Genomic DNA, 12,703 nt, shown 5'->3' on the forward strand with positions numbered 1-12,703 from the left:
ACACCGTTACAGGCAAAGCCCAAGCAGATTCTATAGCTAACAGAGCCAGGGTTGATTCAGACTTCAATCCACAGCATGATTAAAGCTTTCAATAAAACAGACTACCCCCTGCTCAGATGTCAAGTTTAAAAAAAAAAAAAAAAAAAAAAAATAGATGAGTAGAGACTTACCAATCACTTTCATCCAGCCCTGGTAGTGACAGCGGGTCATCACCCGATCCATTGTGCTGCGCTGTCTTCTACTTCTTCATCTTGCTGACACTTTCTTTTCTTTAAATTTTTTTTTTTTTTTTTACAAAGACCTTTGGTTATTGCACTGCCTTAGTAGGTCAGAGCTGACGGAGTCAGCGGCAGAACAGCAGGAGCGATCTCTCAATGCCAAATCAAACTGACACTTAGCCTGCGGCCATAAAAACTGGTGAAATACCCAGACTTTTCTGTCTGTCAGGAGGAAGATTTAGCTTTGTCTAGAAGACTAGCTTGGATTACAAAGTGCACAGCAGTTACAGGGTCCCAATACCATTCAGCACCTTAATTAGATTAACGGATTACAGGAGAGTAGCTTCGGCTTCTCTCATTTCAGTCTTCCATTGAAACTTTGATACACTTACTCAATTCCGTATAGAACCACTGATTTCATAGGGCCACTGATCGGTCCTTAGGAAATCAATGGTTCTAAGGATGATTGAGGAATTGAATCAAAAGGTTCAGACTTGGATTAGGAGGATGGAGCAATTTGGGATACAGAACAGACCGCAATGTCTTTTTATGGACCTCTGTATACACCTCTAGGTAAACAAACAAAGATTAATTCAACGCAGAATTTGTGGAGCCCATGAAGCCGAAACATTTTGGATTAGGAGTATGGAGCAATTTGGGCTACAGCCTGTAACCCTGAAAAGACTTGGATTAGGAGTATGGAGCAATTTAAGAGACAGCCTATGACACTGAAACTGACTTGGATTAAGAGAATGGAGCAATTTGGGATATGGACCATGAAGCTGAACCCTCTTGAATTAGGGTTATAAAGTCGGTGGGCGTTACCTATTGATGACCGTGTTCCAAGTTCACCAAATTACATTTCTTGTGTATACAATACAGTATACGAGTGTGAAGGATACCGATTATTTATTTATTTATTTTGGACTGTGGCAGCTACACAATAGATCTTTATTACCGCCATCAACTCCTGGTGCCATCTAGTGTCCACTACATTTATTACATTACTTTTTCTAAGATTGACCAAATGAAGTCAGTAATTCACATCAGATTGGATAGAAAAGGAAATGGAAGTGAACGGAAAGGGAAAGATTAAAATAAGAGAAAGGAAGAGGGGAAAGGAATGAAAAGGATGCGGAGAGGAGGAATGGACGCAAGGAACGGTGATGAAAAAGGGAAAGGGAAAAATAATAAAGGGCTAAAAAGAACTTAAAAAAAAGAAAAAGAAATGGAGAGAAAATAAAAACAAAATGAAAAATCAAATCAATGCATGATACATTCTGACAAAATGCTTTTTATTGTTTAAAACTGGAGTGAATGGTTCATGAGTGGCACACCAATAATTACATATTGCAAAACCTATGTTAAATATCTAACATATGATGAACATAAGCAGAAAGATTCCTCACACACAGCTTAAAGCATGTTACAACACTGTTATTCATAGGAAACACTGAACTGTTCTCTCACTAGCTTTACTTACAGCCACATCAGGATGTTGTGGAAGTAGATCAGATCTGGGAAGCTTGCGGGCTGATGCTATTCACAGTTCACTCTGAATGAAAAGCAGACCAATTCAACTGCTACTCCAGCGATCCCAACCAAAACAGGCAGCATGAAATACAGCTTTAAACAGAGCTTGTGTGGATGTGTTTGGCAGCTATATCGCCACAGCAGCTCTTTACTGGAACTAATACAAGATGAAAAAAGGTGTGACTTTAACACAAGATAAAGATAAAAAAAAACCAACCAAAAAAAAAAACAACCAAACAAACAAACAAAAAAATCAAAACAAAAAAAACCCAAACACCTTCAGAATCAGCAGCTGAACTTACCAAGCATTAGTTCAATGTGATGACGTTAAAGTTTTGGATAATGACTTATATTATGTCTGATCTACGTCACTGAATTTGTATAAATTTGCATAAAATGTTTGTACTTGGGGAAATATTTCCATAAAACGTTTTATATAATCGATAAGACGCACAAAGTAAGTGCTTTGTATAAAAGTTTTCTTTTCTCTTCTGATCAATTATAAAATATATGACATATCAGTTAAGCAAGAATAGTTGCATAGCTGAGAAAACGTGTTAATAGTGCAATACAATAAAAGGGGGCTAAACATTTGTCCAATTATATACAGGTAAATAATAAAGTATATTTCTTTTTAACACTGTAAAAAAAAAAAAAAAAAAAAAAGAAAAAAAAAAAAAAGACTAATAATGTCAAAATAGACTCATCATACTAATATGATACACTCGGTTTTTAAACTAGCTTCCAGTCAAGTGAAACTTGGGTAGATTAAAGGTTAGGGCTCGGATACACAGTTATATTGAAGCAATATATAAAGGAAGAAAAGTCTTTGGAAGCGATACGACATACCAGGATACAAGTTTGAAATGTGTACATAGTATATGGGTGTACAAAGGCCAAAGTTTTCTATTGCAAATGGATTTGTACACTGATTAAACTTTAAGGGCTTTCATAGGCGAGTCTTTAGAGGTCACAGCACTACCGATTTAGTGCATTCTCTGTTCACACGCAGATATTCGGCTAAATCAGACATTCGGTCCATCATTGCAGGTGGAGATTTCTATATAAAAAATGGCTACATAAGTCAGACGTGCTCACATTACATTTGTGATCAATGAACATGAACGACGGGTAAATGTATTGAACAGAAAACCACCCAGGTATGAAATCTGTAAATACTTTAAGTTGTAATATTGAACTTGAAAATTAACCTGCATAAATAAGTGCTACACGGTGAAAATGGAATTAACGTACTGTACGTTTTCCCATCGTTATTGTTTGCCGCCGCATAATTCAGAATAAGTACTGAATGCTCATTTGGCTGAAAATAAAAAAGGCCGATCTGACTTTCTTTCCCCCCCCACAGTACTCTACATAGTGGACAACATGGCTGAGTAATTCTAAATGACTCACGTTCGCACAGCAGATGAAAATTTATTGACAGATGCTGGAAGAGCGTCTGTCTTACACGTCTTGTAAACACGCCCTGTTTTCATGTAGGGAACCGAGGCTGTGTTCCCTTCTGAAGAGATGAGCCTTATGCATGGCACGTCCGTTCACGTTTGTCTACTCGTGGCAAAGTGAAGTGATGACGTGGCAAAGCGTTCTTCAAAATGATCGTCCTTGAAGGGAACGACCAAATGGCACTTTTGAGCCCTAGACAGGGATCCTTCAGAATTTTCACTGTGAAGCGTGTAGCCGTCAGAGGGAATAGGGGGGATAGTTGTGTTCAGAAAAGAACACATCCTTAAGATAGTTTCATTTACAGAAGGAGTATGCACCATGCCTCCTTCTGGAAACAAACAAACAAAAAAAATTCATCATGCATTAACTGAGTTGATGTGGGCGTGGTTAAAAAAATGTAATACCGCCACACGTGAAGGCAAACTGCCATCATGTTGTCCACTATTTGTACTGGTGATGGTTTAACACCCTTGAGGGTCAACATTTAATAAATGTTTTGTGTCATGGCTATATAATTTTAAAACATTATCTCACACAGACTTTAAAATTAAACCAGTCTACAAGTGCGACAACTGAAACTAGAAAAAACGACAACAAAAACAAAAAAAAAAACACACAAGTTTGAAGTACTAGGATGTTAACGGGCTGAATCGAGTGAGACAAGTGAGTTTTGTGCTGTTTATTGTGCCCTGTCAACAGGACACTGGGACGAAAACCAACAACAACAATGAAAGCACACTTCATTACCCAACATGGGGTAAGTGCACAACCTATGTGTACCCATATATATTTCTAAGATCCTTTAGAAAACTACAATTGCACTAGAAAACTAGAATTCTGGAACTCAATCGTTTAGCTGTTTGTGTAATGTAAAAAGAAGAAAGAAGGAGGAAAAAAAAATAAAAAAGGATAAACTACTGTAAGCAAGGTGACATTCTATAACGGTTTGCTCAAGTGTTCTTCAATCCCAACCCTGGAAGGTCACAGTACTCCAAGAGTCATCCATGACATCACTTTAACTATGATCTTAATGACAGGATGATGTTGGACAATCTGACTGACCACTTGGGCATCTGTGCCCATTTCATCTGTTCATTTTTTGGAATCTGGAACTCTGCCCCACTGTGACTCCCCAGGCCTGGAAGTGAAGAACCCCCATCTTGAACCTCATCTCCATTCGCATGCCCTCAGATAAGTGACTCAGTAAGGCGTGGTGCCTTCCCATTCCACCAGGTACTGCACCTTGCCCTCTGGCGTGACCCTGCGTGCCAGAACCTGATACTTTTCGCCGCACGTGAGACGCCCTGCTGCGCCGAAGTAGCTGGTAATAGAAGACTTGAGGTGTGAGAGGGACGTGTCATCTTCGCTCAGGCTTTCAAAGGTGTGGCTGTCGATGGCACTGCCCATTACATCCCCGGACTCGACCACTGGCGTACCCACTGGACTCAGCTCGCTCTCCATCGCCTCCCGCTTACTGGCCAGTGCACTGTAGTTGGATGAAGGAAGCTTCCTCTTCCTGCTGCCCACGTTCTTCCTGTACATGTGGAGGTGCGAACTGATTAGTGCAAAGATACATTATTAACCCCCCCCCCCCCCCCCCCAAAAAAAACCCAAACAAACAAAAACAAAAACAAAATTCACATAGGATATTAAAGTTAAACAATATTAAACAAGATTGTCTGGTTCGGTTAAACTAGCCAATTTCCTGGGAAAAGGAAGCCCCCATTCCCATTACTTTGAATGGGGAAAACTATTAATAATTCCCACTACTAAAACTACTACTACCACCACCACCACACCTTAATTTTTTTCTACTCTCCTAATACCTTCTTTTCTCAAGTATGTTGGGTTTTTTTTTTGAGTCTCTTCGCTTCTTAATGGCATGCACCAATTGTATAACCATTTTGCAGGATTTTTATAATAATGAAAATGCAAAACACAGCTAGTGAAACAGTAAAGAGATCTCCATATTGCTGGGAGATTGCTATCTTGAATCCTGATCATGCAAATCTAAGGGAAATTTGGCAGTGCTCTTTGACAAGGCATAGCAAGTATACCATCCCTCCCACCCAATCACAGAGACACTGGCCAAACATGGGGGTGTCTAAGCACTTATATACAAAAGAGGGTAGATGGTGCTTTTCTCAGTGCGTGTTACACTGCCCTGTGATGCAGCATGAGCAGCAACTCCAAATATATGCGTTTATCTGGCTTCACGTGTCTCAGAGTAAGCAAATGTGAACCTTCTCCCCACCTGGTTGGTAGCTGTTTTATGATAGGCAAGAGCTGGCTAGGGGGTGGGAATGGGCAGATGACCAAATTTGAAAGAAAATGGGGGGAAAGCTAAATTAAAACACCTACCCTTATGGTACCAGCTCTAGCTCTAGTACTAGCTCTAGCACTGGCTCTAGCACGGACTTGCCAGAGCCATTTCTCCCTGCAGCTCTCACCATGTTTCCCACTCAAGCTAAGCAGGGTTGTGCCTGGCCAGTACCTGGATTCCCTCCTGGGGAAAACTAAGGTTGCTGCTGGAAGTGGTATTAGTGAGACCAGCAGGGTGCGCTCACCCTGTGGTCTGCGTGGATCCTAATGCCCCAGTACAGTGACACTATACTGTAAAAACGGCACTGTCTTTCGCATGAGACATTAAACCGAGGTCCATACTCTCTGTGGTCATTAAAAATCCCATGACATTTATCGTAAAAGATAAGTGTCGCACACTCACTGGCGAAATTCCCCCATTGGCCCTTCTCTATCACGGCCCCCTAATAATCCCCATCTCTGAATTGGCTACATCACTCTCTCCTCTCCACTAATTTCTGTTGTGTGGTGGGTGTTCTGGTGCACTATGGTTGGTGTCACATCATCCAGGTGGATGCTACACACTAGTGGTGGTTGAGGAAATTCCCCGCCCCCACCATACATGTAAAGTGCTTTGTGTGTCTAGAAAAGCACTATATAAATATAACTGTACATAAATGACTAAATGCTCCTTATTATTCTGTGGCTTTCAATTTTTACAAGCCTGCTCCAAAAAACGAGAGCCACCGTACTCAGAGGCAATAGTTAAATTAGGCAAAGCACACATTTATGTAGCATATTTTCAGGGGGGAAAAAAAATGCTCGAAATTTGTATAATTAATGGCTTTAGAAATTAGACTACTTTTTCCTGGAACAATTTGTGGTAATGCATTACCAATGTTCAGTGCGGCTCAAAGTAAACACAGTAAGTGCCTCAGCACACATCACATCAATTACCTCTTACTTCATCATGGCTAGAAAGTTAGATAAAAGTACATCACATGCCTTGAACAGAAATGAAGCGGAAAATGCCGGAGCCTTCCTTTAACATGCTCAGCGTTAGGACCGAACGCTCATATGAAACTGATTTCAGCGTCCTCCAAAAACCTGAACGACTTCTACTGCTATCAACTGCCACTAGATGTAGGTCTTGCTCAGTGAAAGGCGTTTCGTTTCTGTTCTTGGAGCGAGCGCTTGGCTCTGTGGGTGCGTTTCGCCATTTAAAGGTCACAGTACAGATGGACGTCTCGCTATTCTTTTTTTTTTTGTTCCTTCTTCTGCTCTACTTAATCTTTCTGGGAGTTTACTATTCTGCATAGTATGGTCGGAGGCTGAGATAACGGCGTAGAGAGTTATGCACAGCAAGGCATTAAATCCTCACACTGTGGCACTCCATTTGAGGATGATTAGAGCTGCTAAATCAGGAACTAGAGGCTGCAGTCTGAGTAGATGAAAGCAGGCGCATGGGAAGCAGATACTCATAAGTGGTGTGTTTGATCTATCCCACAGTGAGCACCCACAGCAGGGGACATCCTCGGGATTCCAGAGCCGGCATCGACCCGTGTGCTTTTAGGCACACACATCCTCTCGAAACACGCTGAGTACAAAGTGACTGCTAATGAGCAGAATACGGCCAAAAATAAATAACATGGGGGAATGTCATTCAGACGTCTTGGTGGTGGTGGTGGAGGGGGGACACTATTCTTTCTCTGCCACAGACACACATGTTGTTTTTAATGCCATATTTAATGCTGACTTAGAAAGACACGGTAATAAAACCATTTACTGACTACACTCTGAACTGACCCAGGGGACAGTTACTGTCACAGCTGGGAATTAGATGTTCTTGAGATGCCCAGAATAAAATGGAGCACTGAAGAAGAAGAAGAAGAAGAAGAAGAAAAAACTAACTGGATAACTGGAAATAAAATCACAACAGCGTAAGAATCAACGCAAGGACAGAGCACAATTCCTGTGTCACACCGATCAGATGGTATTGATTACGTTTCTATAACGGCAGTTCCAAATCAAGAACTGTCTTTTGTTGGTCACATATACATTACAGCATAGTGAAATTCTTTTCTTTGCATATCTGAGCTTGTTAGGAAATTGGGGTCAGACATGATACAGCACCCCTGGAGCAGAGAGGGTTAAGGGCCTTGCTCAAGGGCCCAACAGTGGCAGCTTAGCAGTGCTGGGGCTTGAACCTCTGACCTTCTGATCAGTAACCCAGCGCCTTAACCATTGAGCCACCACTGCTAAATGAACTTAATAATATGGTGATATGGAAGGAGTCTCCAGTGTCAGCACTGTCTTACAGTCAGAAGTACAGCTTTACAAGATTTCCAACACAGCAAAGTCTTCAGGATGGAGGGCTTTTGGATTTCAGGAAGAAACTGAGGCTGATGAGGGATCGACTTTTATAGCTGCTATAACATAAGTGATGAAAAGAATTAACTTGTTTTTCGTGCGGGTCACAACTTTACAACATACTTTAAGTTAAGGCTTTAAGTTAAGGGAAAGTGCTGAGGTGAGAAGAATAAAACTAATTCAAAAATAATCAAATTTCAGGTGGTAGCTGTAACTCTGCTTCGTATCAGGATGCATTGCTGATTATTTCACTATAAAATTTATTTATTTATTTTTAAAAAAAAAGTATGCTCGTTCCCGTTTTAATCCTTACACGACTGAGCAAAATGCTCTCACAGACTTGAACTGCAAAACACTTTTATGGACACCGCTCACTAATCCCTAGAGCATATTTTGCCATTGGCTAGAACCCGAATTCTCTTCACAGACTGCCTGGAAATCTCCAGTCCAGAGGCATGTCACGGTAAATAATCCATAATGTGTCATCACATTTCTCCACAAGCTGCCAGGAGTGGATAATCCAGCGCTCAGTGACCTGATGGACAGCTGTTGCTCGTCTCTGGCTCTAGAGCAGCACTGACGCATGTGGGGAGGGCCACAGCAGTGAAGGTGAAGGAGTTAGGATCTTTTCCGGCCTATCTTTTCTCATCACGCTGCAGGCGCAGGGCTGGAAATCATGGCCAGGGAGCAAGAGTGATAAAAATGCAAGTGTTGATCTGCTGGCCTTGGTTAACAGGCTGCTTCAAAACCAGAAAGATTATAATGATCGAGGTGAAACAAGGTGAGATTTAATTCTCCCAAAATATTATCCATCCATTTTCCATACCGCTTATCCTACACAGGGAGGCGGGGGAGCCTGGAGCCTAATCCCAGGGGAACTTGGGGCACAAGCCGGGGGTCTCCCTGGATGGGGTCCAAAACATTGTGTTTCTTATTAAAAAAAAAATAAAAAATACATCTCATTAGACAACAGAAAGTGCAAACACTGTTACGTTCTGGATTCCCTGAATACGCAAATAAATACAACCCCTAACCCTACATGCCAACCCTCTTCCACAGTAAATCTGTTATGCATGTTCTTCAGTCGTGTATTGGGAAATGACTGGATCTTATAATTCATGATGCAATAAACATGCATGTCTGTTAGGACTGAACATACAGCCCGGGGATTTCAGCATGGTTTACAAATCCCTAATTCTAACAAGAAGCCAGCTAAACGACATGTTTGTGCTTTCGCCAGTCCCTCGTGTTTTTATCAAGTTTAGGAGGCTTTGACACGATGAGTCAAAGATGAGCAACACCACAGTCATTCTTTTCCACACAGTCAGGCAACAGGAGGGTTGACTCACACGCAGGACTGATGCAGGACTAACCTCCGCACAGCTCACGCAGGTTAGTGCAAACAAAAACGCACGGAAACTTGTGTTTAAAAAGGGGGAACTGCACAGCAGCCCCATATGTTTGAATTTAAAATGTCGAGTTTGTTTTTAAATGAATAGAACCCATCATTTTGGAAAAGAAATAAAAATACACACACTGTTGTTTGTCTTTTCTCGATCTCCAGAAACGGGACTATTTGTAACCCAGTGATATTTCTCTTTGTTCTGGTCTATGACTTGATCTCTCTAGCTGTAGCGGAGTAGAACACGCTGTTCATAAAGTGTAAAAGGTTTTTGTTTTTTTACTAAGCTTCACTAAACCCTCACGCATTTATACCGACGAAAAATCATTGAAAGCAGCCGTTTTGACATTTATATTAACACCTGGCTTTATGAGTGTTTTTTACTCGTTCTCAATACTCTCACAGGGCGAATGAGAGAGTTTGGCTGTTAAGCTCTTACACAGACTCTTGTTTTCTGTTGGAGATCATCAGGTTGATCTCCCGTGTCACAATTAAATCAATTTATAGTCTGGAAACCCAAAAAAAAATAAACATAAAAATCTGTGCTTGGATCTGGCAATGGACAGTATTCACCTCCGCCTGTCATGTTTCTTCTTCTTTTTAAAAATTATTTATTCATTCATTTATTTATTTTCTTAAGAATAAGGACATTTCCACACTGGGCTCATTTAGGGGTCATTCTCACGTGTGTCCTAGAAAACTGTTTTTGGAAAATGGGAGACAGAAGCTACGTTACTTATTTCTTATTAAAGTGTATTAACTAAAACAATTTCAGAGGACATCTCCACGGTCACTGGTTTGATCTGGAGCTCGGGTCACTGCCTGTGTGGAGGTTCGCATGTTCTCACTGTGTTCACGTGGGTTTCCTCTGGGTTCTCTCCAGTTCCACAGACAACCCAAATACATGTTGCTGGACAATCGGCTATGCTAAATTGTCACTAGGTGTGAATACAGGTAAGTGTGTGTGTGTGTGTGTGTGTGTGTGGTGCCGTCCCATCCAGGGTGTATTCGACCATCGCACCCACTGTTATAGGCTCCGGACCCACTGCTAGCCTGCTCAGTATAAAGTGTTTACTGGGTATAAATGAATGAAGAATGAACATACCTCCCATACTACTGTCACATCTGAAACAAGAAATAACTTGGCAAGTTGAACCCTAAATGCAGCAGCAGACCAAGTTTCATACATCAGAGCTCTTGAAGCAAATCCCAGACCACTGCGTTGAGAAGGGTTTCACCCTCAAGCAAATTTACCTAACTCTTGATGCAAAAAGACTCGGGTTCAGAAAAATGGAGAAAAAGCCAAGGCTACAAAATCTTTTTGATTTTTGGAAGGAAACTTAAGGACTAATCACTATGAGATAAACTACTACATATTAAAGCTGCAACAACTGATCGATAAAATAGTTCACATGTGAATCACGCAGTGTTGGGCAGTAGCGATTCCATGTGAAACACCTCACTTAAGCAGCTACACTTTAAAATTTTTATTTTTTTTTTAATGCTGCAATGATTTAATTTCTTAACACGTTGAGTCGCTTTCCTTCATTCGATTCACAATGAAAGTACTGAGAATCAATCCCAAAAAGTCGATTCCCTAATTCCAGGCACTGAAGTGCAAGTCAAGCCTAAAGCTTTCGATTCCACACACAGAAAATGATTCACATTTTTGTACCGCAAGGAAATGAGTGTGTTGCTGCTTAACTATGTTTCCCCCTCCTATCCCAGTCTCACTTCCATACTTGTCCTGATATTTATGTTTATCAGTCCCTCCAGGATCCTGTGATCACAGAAATGAACGCAATAAATGAATAAATAAATAAATAAATAAATAAATAAATAAATAAAAATTATTTAAAGAATCGAGGAAACACCGCAATATTCGCAGGAGATCGCAACTGCTCAAAATTACCGCAGATTTTCCCACAAATTTGGGCGGAGACGCGTCATGTGACATCATCACCATGCGCATTCAGTCAAGCCCCACTCCGATTCACACGAGTACAGATAAAAGGTCTGACAAACATCACTGGGAAAGACTGTGCAAAACAATTTTGCGCAATTGCAATTTCGCCAATTCAAGTAGTTTTCTGCATAAAAACACAAACAACCCAATTGAATCGCAGATTTTAAAAAAAAAAAAAAAAAAAAAAAAAAAAAACAACACAAGCAAAATCAAGCGTTTTTGGCTGCAACAATCACAAAAAAACTTTTGTGTAAAAAAAGTTTGTCATAACTTGCTTAATTATATTTTTTTTATAGATATTTTTAAAGAATTTTTTTTTTGCTATTTGGCTCATTTTCAAAACGATCCAATTATTCAATTAGGAAAAGTGATTAATTGATCTATGTAATTAATAGAATAAATATCACAATCATTGCAAAATGAATTGCATATACGCCCCTTTAATAAATTAAGAGGCCCCTGAAAGTGAGACACGTTCTGTACCTGAAGTCGTAGGACACACTGGTAGTGGCAGAGCCTGACGTGCTCGCTGCATCTGTGGAGTCCTGATCCAGACTGAATGTCCGTCCTGAACTAGTACTATGAAAAATGAGAGAGGAAAAAAAGGTATGCGAAAACTTTAGTTAATTATATTCCCTTTTCCTTCATGTCTCAGAGAGCACTTGAGAGCCCAAAGTCAACACAATCTCTCGGTACTGTACAGTACAGTGCGTTTACTGCATCTCATCTGGATGGGCTGCCCCCAGCTGAGCTCTCGGCGTACAATAGAAATATCAGGATTCAAAAACAACCCCCGCTTGTTTTGGGAGCCGAACCAAACATGGCCTTTTCTGAATGGCCGAACTCTTTCTCAAGACGTCAACAAGCGCTCACAAATTCCCTTACTTGTGCCTGAAAGTGCTCCGATTGTCCCCGCACTGTTTACCGCACTCTTATATTCAAGCCTGCTAGGGAGATGATAACCTTTACCGAGAAGTGTAATTAAATCGCTTCATTCTCCTTCTTGCTAAAAATTATTCCAGCTGGAGGCGGGGAAAAAATAAAACCGACAGAACCTTTTCGACTACTCTAAAGGGGGAGCGCATGCAAATTAAAGCGATTGTTCAGAAGTCAATAATTGGCTGTTTAATTCAATCGGAAGAAAAGAGAAAGGTTAAGCGTGCCACATGCTCAGACATACACGCCCACAGAAGGAGAGAGAGAGAGAAAAGAAGGAAAAGTCAAAGGAGCAGAGCTGGCGCGCGATTATTATTAAAAGATTCAATTATTATAAAGCGTGTGGACAAAGAGAGGTGGCGTTCTACTTCTTAGCCACTGCGGCGCAGATAAGACCACCAAGTGGGAGGATAAAAAGATGAACCTGAATGCTACAGCTATAGCAGAAAAATAAAGTGCTATAAAATATCATCAACTGTAAATGTTTGCATACGCCTAAACACAATTTGAGCA

At 40.7% G+C, this 12,703-nt stretch overlaps 1 protein-coding gene across 1 annotated transcript in view; it reads right to left on the reverse strand.

Annotated features, from left to right (window-relative positions):
* Positions 1 to 1,496: 1,496 nt before the first annotated feature.
* The window catches only part of phf19 (PHD finger protein 19), a 40,691-nt gene continuing 29,484 nt past the window's right edge, over positions 1,497 to 12,703 (reverse strand). Inside the window, exons 14-15 of the mRNA XM_017468892.3 lie at positions 11,738 to 11,833; positions 1,497 to 4,749 (exon numbers count right to left, since the gene is read on the reverse strand). Coding sequence (XP_017324381.1) covers positions 4,416 to 4,749; positions 11,738 to 11,833 — 430 coding nt within the window. The 3' untranslated portion in view covers positions 1,497 to 4,415. The remainder of the gene's footprint in view (positions 4,750 to 11,737; positions 11,834 to 12,703) is intronic.

This window comes from Ictalurus punctatus, chromosome 5, assembly GCF_001660625.3.
Source record: "Ictalurus punctatus breed USDA103 chromosome 5, Coco_2.0, whole genome shotgun sequence".
NCBI lineage: Eukaryota > Metazoa > Chordata > Actinopteri > Siluriformes > Ictaluridae > Ictalurus > Ictalurus punctatus.